This window comes from Euleptes europaea, chromosome 15 (assembly GCF_029931775.1).
Source record: "Euleptes europaea isolate rEulEur1 chromosome 15, rEulEur1.hap1, whole genome shotgun sequence".
Lineage (NCBI taxonomy): Eukaryota > Metazoa > Chordata > Lepidosauria > Squamata > Sphaerodactylidae > Euleptes > Euleptes europaea.
In genome coordinates this window covers 60,249,986-60,266,092 of record NC_079326.1, presented here as the reverse complement: position 1 = coordinate 60,266,092, position 16,107 = coordinate 60,249,986, and the positions used below count along the sequence as shown (strand labels likewise).

Sequence of the window (16,107 nt, the reverse complement as noted above, 5' to 3'; positions counted from 1 at the left end):
TTCCAAAAATTGTTTGTTACCATAAAAATAGCGATGTAGCTGAATTAAGGGATGAATGGGGGTTGCCAGGTAATATAACAGAAGTGAAAGAGGCTAATACTGGAAACATTGAAGATGGGGGTGTTGTAAATAAAATTGATAATCAAAATAACACAGCAGATCCATGTATGGATACTAATCAGGAAACAAATACGGTGTCAGAAATACTTTCCCAGCAACAAAGTAAAGGAAACCAAAAAGATATTTTAGTTGATGAGGCAGGAACCAATAATGATGAAGTATTTGAGGAAACTTTAGACTTTGTGACTAAGAACCCCATAGCAACTTCCAGTCAGTCAGAACCACCGAAGTTGGCAGAAGATGCTCTTACAGAAGCAGCCAGGATCGACTCCGATGTTGAGTATTCATCTGATGCCAGAGACAGTACAGAGAACAAAGGTGTTGAGAGTGGTTTGGAGAGCCAGGGTGCCGAAGAAGGGGAAGGAGGTTGTAAAATTACTGAATGGGATAAGGAAGGTACTGATCAAACTAAAGAAACAAATAAGACAGAAAATGCTATCCTGCAGCGGGAAACCGAAGTAATAACTTCAGCAGTAGAGATAGGACCATGCACCAGTGAAAACTTGCAAATTGAGCTTGTAGAGGAAGAAAAGCAAGTTAAAATGCAAGAAATCCAGCCCATGTCTCTACAACGTGATTTGTTGGTTGAACAGGAACAAAAAGAGCAAGAGACAAGAGAAAGTGACAGTAATACTGGGAAGAGTCACACTAAAAAGACAAAACAAAGAGGAGTGTTGTTGGAAGCACTGGATGCTGATTCTGAGAAAGATAATGAGCAACATACCATGAAAGAGGTTTTATCAGAAAAAACTGTTGTAGATAGTGTATCTCCAAGTGAATGCCAGATCCATGAGGAAAGAATACTAGAGAATAACTCTAAGAAATACATGGAGATAAAATCTGAATTCATACCTGTTGGGAAAACACTGGCACACGTCTCAGCTGCACGGGAAGAATTTGCTCAAGGTCATGAAGAAGATAATCCAACGCAAGTTAAATATGAGCCTACAGGAGAGGAGAGTGCAGAAGAACAAGTTGAAATTATTCAGGAGCCAGCTGTAATTACAGTTACAGAGGATATTGAAAAAGCAGCCAAAGTAAGCGAAGAGGGTGAGAATCCCAGAAAGGCAGAAGAGGTGCATGATATTGGACCAGGCATCCAGGTTGACTTAAGAGTTCAAGAAGAAAAGCCGGACAGTGAAGATGAAGAAGCTGGGGAAGAGTATCACGAAGCAATTGATTTTGGTGAGCCTCCTTCTGGAGAATTAAATATTTCTGAATGGAATATAAGCCAGGGTAATGAAGAAGAGAAAAATAAGCAAACAGAAGAGAAAGGTGGGGCTGCAGAAGGGGCAATGCAGAATGTGCTCAAAGAAGACAATGGCCATGAATGTAAGGAAAAAGAACAAGTTGCAGAAGACAATAATGAGGAGCAAACCAATCAGAGCTCCATGAACAAGGTGATAAAGGAGAGTATTCAGGAAGAGAAGCAAAAGGAATCTGAAAAAGCTCAGCATTTGCAAATGGATCCTTCTGTTTCGGTGCCTGCAAACGCACCAGGTGAAATGTTGCACAACACAAATGGAAAGCTGTTAGATGAAAACAATACAAAAGAAATTGCTGAATGTACCCCAGAGCAGATGAAAAAGCTAGGAAGAGTTGTAGATGAAAGCCAGGAGGAAACTGAAGTGAGTAAGAAGGGTAAAGGTAAATCTCGTGAAGATTGTGCAATATCGTAAATCCCAGAAACTGGGTTATTGCTGCATGTTACATTCCTGACATCTGGTAATGTTTCAGGGTAAAAATTTGCTTTTGTGCAATAGACCAAAGAAAACTGCTTTTTTAAAGAGGAAAAATTTCATTATGAACCAATTTAATATACATACATATATGAAGCTCCTTCCCTATAGCAATTATGAATGTATCTGATGATTTTCTTAAACTCTCAGGTTTAATTATCATTTATCACAACAATGCAAATCTATCCATGCTACCAATTCTTAATGAAGTGATTTTAATCATATCAAGAGTGCACATATAGTATTATCTTTTCAGTATTTGTATGAAATCTAAGACTTAGATGTCCTTAAAACCTGCTCATTTTTCGTTATATGCTATCAGTCATATTTTATTCCAGTAGTTGTAATGTACAGTACTTTCAATATCCTTAAAAGGCAGTTGGTGATTTGCCCGAGATAGAAAGTTGAACATTGTATGGTTTGAATATTAACACATTCTAAGTTAATATCACATTGTATTGCCAACATACGGCTAGAATCCTTTGGATTCAGTCCATTCACTTTAGCCATTTTGCACAGAATCAAGCCTTCCTTATGTTGAACATGGTTAAGAATATGTCGAGGGAGCATGGCATAAGAATATGTCGAGGGAGCCTTTCTCTCAGCTACTATTTCCTGCAATGTATTTCTGTCTGTGCCCCCCCCCCCCAGCACTGTACAGGAATGTTTTCTTACGTGTAGATGATTTCCCCCCCTTTACCATTTGCCAGAATGCAGGCAAATGTGAATTTCTGCATGAATACCTTAACCCATATTTAAAACCACAAAAGATAGTGGCTACTGCTCTTTTATTCACAAAACTCCTACATAGTATACTTTTTGAATAAAATGAATTCATATGTTTCTAATTCATCACTCTGTGCCTCGTTTCTAAACATACACCAGGAGGATTTTAATTGTATAATGCAGCATTTTTAATTTCCTTTTAAGGCATTAAAATCAGAGGAAGGTTCAACCTATAGAGCTTTCTATACACAACAAATGTATGTGTTGTGCAAAACTAAAAAAGCACAAAAATGTATATCACATGTATTGAGCTGGAAATAATAGAATAAGCGCCTTAAAATTTGCCCATTGTTTGCAAAGCCGTTTATAATTAAATTGATTCTGTTCCTAATGTGCTTATAACGCTCTGGTATCTAGCTGCTTCTACGTATCTTGTTGGTTTCTTAGATTAGGCAAGTCGTCACAAAAGTTTATGGTGCTTCTTGATTCAGGTAGGACCAGGAGTCCTTAAACTTCCATTTGAGCCAAAATAAAAGGCGGGGTATAAATATTTTAATAAATAATTAGTAATAAGTAATTAGATAGTAACCTGATACTAAAGTTTCCAGGCTATGAGCTGGAAGCTCATAATGCAATATTGGAAAAGGCAAAGTGCCCGTAAACACTTGCTAACTGCTGTTTAAACTAATCATGTGATTTAACTTATAAAGATTTATTTAGTTAAGATGTTAACAAGCTGTTCATTCCTGCTGCTGATCCTCCCCATAAAATTGCTTCTGGTGGGTTGGATCCAGTGATCCATTGATACCAGGGTCAGTGATCTTTCCCACATTCCTCTTCTGCCAGAAGTCCTTTGCAACTCCAAGAAACCTTTTATCTGTGCAGGTCTGGAGGCTGCAGTGAGAAGGAAGACAAGAACAAAATCAAACGTTCTGCCTCCTTCATCAGTGCCAAACCAATTATGGAAGAGGGACGAGAGGTCAGTCTCTCCCCCTCCCCACTCCACCTCCCAAACTGCATGGCTGTTAGTGATCAGAATCCCACCTGATTTCTCCCTACCCCAAGTTGTTGGTTTGGGCTGCAGAGAAAAGGAGAGAAGCAAGCTGTTTCTCCTCTCTTTTGCAATGCATACATTAAAAACCTTGCACCAGTCCCTGTTCAGTTTGCAGGAGAAGGAAGAGAAACAAGCTCTTTCACTTCTCCCCTTTGCAACTATTGCTATTGTAGTTGTTTTGTTGGGAGAGGGATTGGATCTGAACCCGACTCCCAGCTGATCCCCTGATTAGCTTTGAGTCGCCTTCTGGCCAACAGGCAGCTGCAAATGTGTTCTGCAGCTGTGTGATTTGCTCAGTGTGTTCTGAACCTATTCTTGATTGACTCAAATTTACAGTCTGTAAATTTCAACTAGGTTAAGTTCAAGTTCCAAACAGAGCGACTGAGAAATTTGTGGCATCCCTAATCACGACACCACTTGGGTGAAAGAGGAGTCCTGCAACCTATAGAAATGATTGTTTAATTTTTTAGGCAATGGTTAAATCGTAATATTTTACAAAAATATCACATTAATTATGATCTCATAAATTATTTGAGTTGTTATTGTTTGCTGTACTACATTAAACTTGATATCTGAGAAGCTTTCAGACCCTAAGTAAACTTTCTCTTACTATTCACATTCATTCTGAATGGAAGTTAGGAGTTCAGCAGGCCTTCCGTCTTCATCACATAGTGCTTATAAGAGATCGTCTGTTGCCAGCCCTTAGGGGCTGTTACATGGGGCGAGGCTGGTGTGCTCCCGAGAGAGGAGGGCCTTCTCAGCCTCAGCCCCAAGCTTCAGAATTCCCTTCCCACAGAGGCCTGATCAGACACCTCGTCGATGGCCTTCCGAAAGTCTGCAAAGAGCATTCTGTTTTGGGACGGAGGGGGCTTTGAAGGGGGCAAAAGACCAACACACCATTTTTATGGAAGGCTTTTTATTCTGTGGCTTGTATTCTCTGTTTTTATTATTGCTGAGTCTTTTATGTATCATGGATGTATTCTTCTTTCATGTTATTCGGTGGATTTTTTAAAACTCACGGATTCTTCGATGCTTTTTGCTGATTCATATGGTGGTGTTATTGTTTTGTCATTGTTGTACACTGTGTTCATTAATTTCTTATTTTAATGCTATGAACTGTCCTGCAAACTCTGTGGAAGAGGAAGAGGAATCTAATGAATAAATTAACTGAGTACACATAGTGGATATAGATCCATTCAGTAGCTCCAATGGAATGAGATTCCTTGTGGTTATCTTTCTTCAGTGCGAAGGACAATTACTGGTTTCCAGAGAAGTGCATAGGAAGGGAAGGTCTGCTTACCTCTTTCTGCCCAGTAATCATCCCCTGCAATTTCCCATCAACTATCCCTGTGATTTTCAAAAGAAGCTAGCAATGTGATGAGGTATGAGAGAAGAGCCAGGCGAGTTGGGCGCTGGGGAGCTGGTGACCAGGAGAGATAAAAAGGAGAGAGAAAACTTGTCTACAATTGCTGACGTAACATTTAAGATGTATGTTTAGTTCAATACAAGAAATTTAATGATCATTGCTGTGTGACACAATGTCCTTCTGAAATGTCCATCTTTGTTTCAGATAGGAATCAAAATACATGCCTTTTCTTATAATCCTACACTTTTAAGAATCCCCCCTCCCCCGGGCTTGAAGGGTTTGCCTTAAGATCCATCATCTTCCTCTCTATTTGAAAAAAATATTCCAAAGCCACCTAGTGGAACTTATTAAATACGAAATGACAAAATTATTTCTGCAAAACCTGTAATAAAGAGTGATGGAATTTTAAGATGTTGTATGACTCTTTGTAACTGTGTTGATTTCTTCGTACTACTATTCAATTGTAAAGATCTATGAGATTTTTGTATTCCAGTGTTTGACCCTAGAGCGATTGCATGCTAACTTAACTGTAGAAGATTAGCCGCTTTGCATGCAGCTGGCTGCTTCTACTGAAGTGGGAAGCATGCTACCTTGGCTGAAACCCTTTCCCAGTCCTGTTTGTGACCTCATTTATCATGGTACGTGCATTATCATTAGTTTCACTAACGTTCATCTTTTTTTTCTTTTTTCAATTTTATACAAAATTTGACATTTTCCACTTAAACAACAGCAATATGGAGTGTTTTGTATCTTTTTTTCCTTCTAGACATACGATTGAAAAAATTAGTTGATGAACGAGAATCTTTACTTGAACAGGTAATCATAATTTTAATACGTACGACTCTGGGTGTTATCTTTGGGTGTTGTTTCCCTACAAATTAAGGTGAATTTACAAGGTCACATTTTTAATTTGAGGATTGGAACTGTATAAAATGGCTTTATAGAGCTGAACTACAACAATTCTGTGAACTGTATAAGACAGAAAATGGAACCAAACTAAGATTTTTGTAATGTGGTATGATGCTGCATTGTATGCAAAGCTACACATCTTATTATCTATATATCTAATCTTCACATGTGTCCCTGGCCTGTGGATACTTAAATCCTCAGATGGGGGGCACACTCACCCCTAACAGGTTTTTTCTGCAAACTTAGGACCTCCTGGGTTTGCAGAAAAATCTGAAATGGAAAAGGTGGGTTTAAATCCTCCCAATTTTTAAGAGTGTGGCTGCACGTGTGCAGGGGGAGGAAGATGAGACTGCGCCGCGCTGGGTGAGCCAACAAGAAAGCAGGGCTGGGGGAGGAGGCCTGGAACCACGATGAGGGGGAAGATGGGATTCCCCCTGTGAATTTTGCGCCCCCCCCAAAAAACATATTTTGAAGTGTTTGTATTTTAAAATAATAAAAGTGCAAGAAGCTATTGAAGAAGAAAAAGATATTGGTTTTTATACCCTCTTTTCTCTACCTTTAAAGAGTCTCAAAGTGGCTTACAATCACCTTCCCTTCCTCTCCCCACAACAGACACCGTGTGAGGTAGGTGGGGCTGAGAGAGTTCTGAGAGAACTGTGATTAGCCCAAGGTCACCCAGCTGGCTTCATTTGTGGGGGTGGGGAAACCAACTCAGTTCACCAGATTAGAGTCTGCCGCTCCAAGCCACGATGCCACCCGGGTTGGTCCACGCTCATATTTTAAAACAAGAAACTCTGAAAAATATATAAAGTCACATATTTATTAAAATGTTTATCTCCTTTTTTTCCCCCTTAAAAAAGAGACTCAAGGCAGCTTTCAATAATGTAGCCTAAATACATTATAAAAACACGTAAAACAAAGCATTAAACGATTGGAGAGCAAAAAATAATATCAATGTATCTCTTTTCAAACCGTGTCATAGAGAATATATTTGATGGAGCAACAAAACACGGCTGGGGACAGAACGGGGGAGGGGATTTCAGAAGGAGGTCCCCGGGGTGCAGAAGTATCTGGAATCTTTTTTTAAAAACTCATCTAAAAATCCATCTTAAAAACTCAAAACAACAACACCACGAACAATTTTTTTTTGCTTTAAGAAACAAATACCCACTGAACGCTCAGTGGTTGCTAGGTGACCACAACAATATTGCCAAGCCTTCCAAGCTTTGGTTTCTGTAAAGCAAAGGTGTGGGTGGGGGGGAGTGGGCAGAGAGGCTGAAAACCCTGGAAAGCCCCCCCCCCGCCCCCACTTCCACGTCTCCTGATGGAGGAGGACCGGCCAGGGACAGGCCAAGCAGCAACTACCAGAAACCTCTGTCCCTCACAGCTCAGCCCAGCCTGCTGGCATTGAAGACATGGGAAGGCCCAGACAAAAGCAGAAATACAGGGTCCCTCCCCACCCCCATTTTTTCCCCCAAGCAGTATTTTTTAATGTTTCCAATGGAAAATTGGGGGAGTGCTGAAAAAGTTCCTATGAAATATTTTTCTTTCTTAGAATGAGCAAAATGTTTCTTAAAGGTTTCTGACAATCAAATATAAAGCATGAAAAAGTCTGATGCTTTCTTCAGTTCTTCCAATTGAAAAATTAGGAAAGTGGGGAACACTGGGGGAAAACCCTCCTATGAAATATTTTTTTGTTTTGTGTGAGAAAACCCTTCTCTGAAAAAGCATATTCATTCCAAATGGATAGCATGAAAAAAGTCGTAAGGCTTTTTCATTTTTTCCAGTAGAAAGATTGGGAAATTTGGGGGACACTGAAAAAACTATTATTTCGAATGAGTGAAACAAATGGCTAGGTTTTCCTCATGAACTATAGATAGTATTAAATGTTTATTTCATCTGCAGTGTTAGATCATGACAATTCCTATTGTGGACATGTACAACTTTTTCAAGAATGTGTTTTGGTTTAAATGTAAATAAATTTGGGCAGCAGTAAATACGTGTTACTCGGTTTAATGGTAATATATCATTAAAGAGTTCTCAGTGTTACAAAGTGCCAGCCTGCAAATGGGCAAAACCAACAACTGTTCGTGCCTTTGTTGTGCCCCCCCCCCCATGGAATGGCCTGCCTGAGAAGGTCAGGAGGGCTCCCAGTCTCCTGACTTTCCACAAACTATGCAAAACTGAATTATTCAAGAGAGCTTTTTTGTGCAGGTGTGACAAACAGCTGCATAATGAGGAGTTGTCCCGTTTATGGAACCTTGAGTGAAAAGAGGTTCAGAAAGAAAGAAAAACACTGAGAATTCTACAGTTGGCAGTGGAGAGAGACCGTTAAAAAACAGATGAAAGCGGACTGTTGAAGCTGACAATTCAGTCTGGCAGACGCTGTGAGGGAAAGACAGGAGTATAGGACCAAGAAGGATCCTGTGGGAGGGAAGTGATTTGAGTGCCCTTCCCTAAGGTAAATAGCTCATAAGTAAAGGGGGTGATTCCTAACCAGTTTTAAGGAAGAAAACTGGAAAATTATGTGTTTTGTTCGTGACTCTACCAACAGTTGAAATATTGTTTCAAGAAAGTTAAGTCTGTTCGACTAAGCAGTGACTGCCAAGGGTTCTCTATCTCAGTCTATATCAAAAGTATCAACGCTTGTCTAAAATGCATCATATGACTCTGTACAAAATATTTATTGTCTAAATTGCCTCATTCCTGTTGTTTAATCTACCAAGTTTATTTTCTGAAACCTTCCTGCAAACCTGAGTTTAACAGTTCCCCAAAAGAGACAAAAAAGTTAGAGGGTTTTTTTTTTCATTAAGCCTCTCTTGTGCCATATTCTAATTTATAGAAGGAAAGTTTTTGGGTGGATCCCTCAACCATCAAAAGTGAGAGTCACGAAAATAACAATAGACAAGTCATAAGTCTCTGGCGTGATCATGGTGGTTGTTGAGGAAAAAATAAAACAAAAGGAGATATGTCATAGCAGGCAATACAGTTGCAGTGTACTAAATGATTCACAAACAGCCCATTCCTGAAACAACGGCATGTGGAGTCGGCGGGGAAGAGGCGCAGCGGCACCTAAGTCGATTCATGCATGCCGTAAAACAACCCCCCCCCCCATTTAGCGGCTTTTTGTTTTGTTTTACCGGGGCTAAAAGCCCCATTGAAAACAGTGAGGCTGCACCTGCTCAAAAGCAGGCGCAGCACCGCTGTTCCTAGCACCAGCGTGTCCAGCCGAACCAGGATAGGAAGCTGCCTAGCCGGCAGCTCCTCCCCCGCCCCGCCCCCGGAATGCCCCCCTGCACCAGCGTGGCCTCTCTATGCCATGGCCGGCGCCAAGGAGAGGCCGCGCCAGCGGAGGGGGGAGGTACGGTCCCACGGCGCTCTGCCGCCGGCGGGCCTGGCCTCGCCATCAGCGTAAGTGCATGTAATCGCGCGTTTATACGCACTTACGCTGGCGGCAGGGTCATGCCTCCTCCTAAGAGGTTTCGGCCCCTTTTTCAGGAACGGGCTGAAAGTCACTTAGATAAATTATAGACTGTAGTCTATACTACTGTGTTTAACTTACTGAAGCTAGAATCTTACCATGCAGTTTTTGGATCTATTAATGTGTCATGTTAAAACTTATGCTTTGCTTCAGTTTTTAGATTTCTGATTGGTTGTACAACCTGAATCCTATTGTACTGTTTATTGAAAACCCCATCTTGTGGATTGTATTGGCTCACCCTGTGTAATCCACCTTGAGTTGAAGTGAGAAAGGTGGTCTATAAATGACGTGTATGTATGTATGTATGTATGTATGTATGTATGTATGTATGTATGTATGTATTTTGTTTATATCCAACCTTTCTCCCCAGTAGGGCCCAAAACAACTTACATTGTTCTTCTCTCTTCCCATTTTATTGTCACAACAGCCATGGTAGGTAGGTTAGGCTAAGTGTAACCAAGCAACCTTGCATTGCAGACTGGGAATTTGAACCCAAGTCTCCCATATTGTAGTCTGACAATTAACCACTGTATTGATCAGCGGATTGGACTAGACAGCCTGTATGGCCCCTTCTAACTCAATGATTCTGATTCATCATCGTTCATTCTATGATTAAACCTTCTTAGTGACCCAAAATAACAGATTCTTTTCAGCAAGTCCCATAGTAGAAAAATGCTTGACAAGTGGAGTTTGCATCTTTTTAGTGCTAATGTAATTCTTACATTCACAGATTCTGGTCTTGATCATCCTGGTTGTTACCCCGACATACAATTATTTGTAATGACCTTGTACGACCACTGGTGTTACAATTAACAGGTGTCCTAAAGTAATATTGTTTAGTTTTGGAAGAAGTACAAACAGATCATACCTTCAAACAGTTAAATATAAACACTACATTGTCCACAGAGGATGTTACCCTTAGGTATCACTCCCCCTGTGATAGATGCAGATGTTGAGATGGATGTTGTTACTCTACTATAAACTAGCATATCTTTAATACTCTTGGAACATTTAAAGCAAATGCATATTTTGATCTGCATCTAGGAATATTTGACAGTAAGTACCAATATTTACAGATAATCCCCGTCATGTCTGTACAATCCACCATACGTGAGCAGAATGACTATTTCCCAGTGGTTCTTGAGTGCTGCCATCTAGACTGCTGGGAGAAGCACCTTCTCCTGGACTCAGGCAGGGTCGTGAGCTTTTCTCCAGCTCCAGTAGGAGGGGCATCGCTTCTGACGAGTTCGTAAAATGTGATTTGGATCCTATTACTGTTAGTTGGATTTGTAACTGGTTGACAGATCTCATCCAAAGAGTGCTTGTTAATGGTTCCTCACCCACTTGGAGAGGAGTGACTAGTGGAGTGCCTCAGGGATCTGTCCTGGGCCCTGTGTTGTTCAATAACTTTATAAATGATTTGGATGAAGGAATAGAGGGGATGCTTATTAAATTTGCAGATGATAATGAATTGGGAGGGGTATCAAATACGGTAGAAGACAGAGCCAAGAAGATACAGGATGATCTTGACTGGCTGGGGAATTGGGCTAAAACTAATAAAATGCCCTTCAGCAGAGATAAATATAAAGTTTTGCATTTAGGTAGGAAAAATCAAAAGCATAATTATACAATGGGGAGACTTGTCTTGGCAGTAGTATGTGCGAAAAGGATCTAGGGGTCTTAGTCAATCATATACTGATAATGAGTCAGCAGTGTAATGCGGTAGCTAAAAAGGCAAGTGCAATTTTGGGCTGCATCAACAGAAGTATAGTGTCCAGATCACGCAAAGTGATGGTAATGCTTTGCTCTGGTTAGACCTCACCTAGAGTATTGTGTTAAGTTTAGGGCACCACACTTTAACAAGGATGTAGACCAGCTGGAAGATGTCCAGAGGAGGGAAAAGAAGATGGTGAGGGGTCTGGAGACCAAGTCGTATGAGAATAGGTTGAAGGAGCTGGGTATGTTTATCCTGGAGAGGAGACAACTGAGAGGTGATAATGATAACCAAGTACTTGAAGGGTGCAGAATTGTTTTCTGTTGCCCAAGAAGGTTGGACCAGAACCAATGGGTTGAAATTAAATCAAGAGTTTTCAGCTAAACATTAAGAAGAACTTCCTGATAGAGCAGTTCCTCAGTGGAGCAAGCTTCCCCAGGAGGTGGTGGGCTCTCCTCCTTTGGAGGTTTTTAAGCAGAGGCTAGATGGCCATCTGAAAGAAATGCTGATTCTTTGAACTTAGGCAGATTGTGCGAGGAAGGGCAGGAAGGGCTGCGTCAGTGTTTGGCTCTCGTGGCCCTTTCTTACTTGCCAGGGTAATACCAGATTTCCTCCAGGCCAAATTGGCTAGGGATCCTAGAGCAGGGGTTCTCAACAAGGGGGGAATTCCCCCCTGGGGGGGGGATTTTAGGGTTCCGGGGGGGAAAATTGGGACCACTATCCAGCAAAGTGCATATTTTTTGGAACGTACCTTTTGAGATAGACTATTTTGGGAAGGGGGGAATTGTATTCTGAACAATGGTAAAAGGGGGGAATGGAGGAAAAAAGGTTGAGAACCACTGGTCTAGAGGTTTTGTTGTTGTTTGTTTTCTACTCATAATTTATACCCATTCTTTCGAGTACTCGCCTCTGCTGCCAAGAGGAACAGCTCCCTGCCCTCCTCTAAGTGACAGCCCTTCAAACACTTAAAGAGAACAATCGTGTCCCCTCTCAACCTCCTCTTCTCCATACTGAACATTCCCAGCTCCCTCAGCCTTTCCTGGCAGGGCTGGGTTCCTCGTTGCTCTCCTCTGCATCCGCTCCATTCTGTCCACATCCTTTTTTGAAGTGGGGCCTCCAGAACTGCACACAGTACTCCAGGTGTCGCCTGACCAATGGAGTGTACAGTGGAACAACGACATCTTGCGATTTGGATGTTATTGCCTTTGTTGATACACCCCAAGACCGCATTCCCTTTTTTTGTCGCTGCATCACACTGGCTGCTCATATTTATCTTACGGCCCACCCATTACCTGTACTTCTGTAGTTTATCGTTCAATCCTTTCAGTGGAGACAATTTGCAAGGCAGCCACGTGGAAATCTACTCCTGCATACAACTTGGCGCTCTTGCTGCAAGCCTGGGCAGTTTGAATCCTGAGGGAGGTCTCTTTTCTCAACCATAGTCTTGTTGTTTTAGTTTTGATACCTTTATAACCCAGGTGGTCGCTTTCGTCCTGGGACAGTGGTGTTTCCTGGTTCACCTGAGTTGGTTTTGTTAGGGGCTTGATCAGGTCCTTCTGGGAAACAGAGAAGAAGCCCTCCTACTGGATGGAGCCAGGGAAAAACTCACGGCCCCACCTGTGACCAGGAGGAGATACTTCTCCCAGCATTATAGACTGCATCACCCTGGAACCACCAGGAAGGGAAATGCATGGTAAGTGAAGAGTATCTTCCATTTTGCTCATTTCCTTTGTTTCGATTTTCTTTCTTTCAGTAATCAGCCCAATCCGTATTCTTGGCCTTATGAAAGGCTTGTTTCAACTCCTCTTTTGCAGTCATTCTGATAGGGCATTGACCCTGCTGTGGAAGGAAATCACGTGTATCACTGCATTTCCTTCATAATCTTAACTTTTGAGATAATTATACATTTTTCTTCAAGTGCGGAGGGTGGAAATTGTCATAAGCCAGAGAAGAGTTTATGTCAGTAGATTTTCTATGCATATTTATATGAATGCAAAAATTACTACAGTATCTATTACTACAGTTTGATGTAAATTACTACAATTTGATGTTAATCAAACTTAATAGTCTCATGGACCTTAAGTGTATTATCCAGGATCCTTTAATACAGCAAAATGTCATCAAAATAAGGATTTTAAAAATATTGTCAAATTTATGGCTTTGTCCAAAGACACTCGTGTTGTGGACAAAAACAAAACCTGTTACGAAACCCTGAGGCCTCAGCCTAGGTAGCTGCCACCACTCCGTTTATCTACCCAAACAGCCAGAAGCCACAGGGCAAGCTTCTGACCTTCCTGGGATTAAAGTCAAGAAAGTCACCCCTGCAAGGTAGGACGCTTACAAAGTGAGTTTCTCAAGAAAACCATTAGCTTGGTATCTGTAGCCAACCCAGGCCACCAACCCAGCTGTAGCCAACCCAAGTACTGGAGTTAGATTGAAGCTCCTAGAAGTCAAAGACGCCACAAAATATAAAGTGATTTATTAAAATTGTGCAAGGAATATGAAAATAAGAACAGTGAGGAAAAAATATAAACTCTATTTCAAAGGGACTAACACACACTCAGCAACAGCACTGGTTCAGATACAAGATGCTACCACAAATGTTAACACGCCACCCTGGCTTTCAGTTTTTCCTCCTTCCCTCCCCCTGGTACCCTCTTCTTGGGAAAAGTCCAGCCTAGATGCGAAAGTTGTATGGTGGCAAGTTGTTCAGGCGAGTTGTGCGGTGGCCGCTGCCAGGTCTAACCAAGTAATGCAAGTTGTGTGGAGGCTGCCACTGGGGCCAGGTGAGTTATGCGTCACTTGCCGTAGCCACAGCTGCACCTGGGTAAGTAGCACAAAGCAATCTTGGAGGCTGGAAATGTTATTGTGGTTGTCTAGCAACCCCTACAATGGCCACTGAGATCTCAGAGGACAGTTAATTTCTTAAAGGTACAGGTGCTGCTTCTGTTATTTTGGGGAGAAGCTGCGGCTCAGTGGGAGAGCCTCTGCTTTGCATGCAGAAGGTCCCAGGTTCAGTCCCCGACATCTCCAGTTGAAAGGGCCAGAGAGTAGGTGATGTGAAAAATCTCTGTCTGGAGAGCCATTGCCAGCTTGAGTAGACAGTACTGACTTTGATGGACTGACGGTCTGATTCAGTATAAGGCAGCTTTGTGTGGTTTTGTCATCCTTGTTTTCATTTATTTCTTTTAGACAAGTTTGTTTTGGGGTTTATTTGTTTTTGGCAAACCTGGGGCTTTTCTCAGGTTTGAAGAAAGAGCCACTGTGTATATTTATGGCTCCAATCTCTGGATTTTAAGTATCCACACATGGAGTCATCTTGAGAATTAGATTTGTTCACAAGCAGGGAGCCTGCAAGAACTTGCACAGGGCATCTCGTTTTCCTCCTCCACGGTTTCCTCTTTTCCAAAGCTCCCGCCGCCTCTCCCCTTTTCCTGCTTCCATCTCCCTCCCCACACAGCCAACCTACCTTTATCTGCCCCCATCTTCAGCTTTCCTTCCATCCCCCGGATAGCCTCTCCCCAGGAAAAGACTGGCCCACTTTGGCAATGCCAGCCTGGCTGCCAGCTCAAGCCCAGTTGCATGGTGCTGGCTGGGTCAGTGGGCCACCTGTTAACACTTGCAGGGGGCACCTCTCCACACTGTTTCCTCTTTCCCTTCTCCTGGCAGCTCCCATATTCTCTCCCTGCTTCCATATTCTCTTCTTCTGACCCACCCAATAACCTATTTTTACCTGCCACCCATCTTCACTTATATTTCTTATTTACGTACTTTATTTTTTACCCTGCTTTTCTTCACAGTGGGACTCAAACGGTCTCACATCATTCTCCTCTCCTCCATTTTATAATCACAACAACTCAGAGAGGGTAGGTTAGGCTGAGAGCGTGTGACTGGTCTGCAGACACCCAGTGAGTTTCCATGGCAGAGTAGTGATTCCAACCTGGGTCTCCCAGACCATAGTCTGAAACCACTGTACCCCACTGGGTTTTGTGAGGCGCGTGCTGTTGAAGAGTAGCGAGCGGCTGGACCTGGGTAAGTCATACACGTTGTGTGGCATCAAGTCACCTGCTGGTGGCTGCTGGCCCTGGCCCACTGAGTCCCCAGAGGCCGAAACGGTTCTGCAAAGGGCCCTGCCCCCCTCCCCCTGCCTTGTACTGACAGAAACCAAGGTTTCAAGGCTTGCAATAGTGTGGTTGCCTAGCAACAGCGAGAACATCACTTCCTTAAAGCTACAATTGCTTCTGTTATTTTGGGGAGTTTTAGCCCCCACTTCCCCCAACATTTTTTGATTTTGGATTTCAGGTTTTTTTGGTGGTTTTTTTTTTTTTTTTTTTTTTTTTTGGCAAATCTGGGGCTTTTCTTGGATTTGTAGAAAAATGTCTTGTCTGTCCGTGGCCCCAGATTTAAAAAACAACAACCCGTGGAGCAATGTTGAGAATTAAGAGAAGTCGACTGAAATTAAATCCATCGAAGACGGAGGTACTTTGGCTCGGCCGGGGCGACTCTGGGGTGGGGTGCCGGCTCCCAGCTGTTGACAGCGTGCAACGACCATCGGCACCTGCCATCAGGAGTCTGGGTGTGATCCTTGATGCCTCCTTATCTAGGGAGGCTCGGGTCACAGCCGTGGTCAAGGCAGCTTTTTTCCATCTCCGCCGGGCCCGGCAGCTGACGCCTTACCCCTCGCACCCCTCCCTAGCCACAGTGATCCATGCAACAGTCACCTCTAGACTGGATTACTGTAACTCGCTCTACGTAGGGCTGCCCCTGAGACTGACCCAAAGGCTCCAGGTGGTGCAAAATGCCACGGCGAGGCTCCTTACTGGGGCTTCACTGCAGGATCATATAACACCCGTGCTGAAAGAGCGGCACTGGCTCCAGCTGCAGCATCAGGTCAGGTTCAAGGTGCTGTTTTTGACCTTACACGGTCTGAGACCATCGTACCTGTGGGACCGCCTCTCCTGGTAGCCCCCCCCCCCAAAGAGCTTTACACGCCACCCA

The 16,107-nt window shown here is 42.7% G+C and overlaps 1 protein-coding gene across 1 annotated transcript in view; it reads left to right on the top strand.

Annotated features, from left to right (window-relative positions):
- Positions 1-16,107, top strand: part of LRRFIP1 (LRR binding FLII interacting protein 1) — a 96,491-nt gene that overhangs the window by 76,308 nt on the left and 4,076 nt on the right. The window contains exon 16 of the mRNA XM_056861244.1: positions 5,772-5,821. Within this exon, the coding sequence (XP_056717222.1) occupies positions 5,772-5,821 (50 nt within the window). The remainder of the gene's footprint in view (positions 1-5,771; positions 5,822-16,107) is intronic.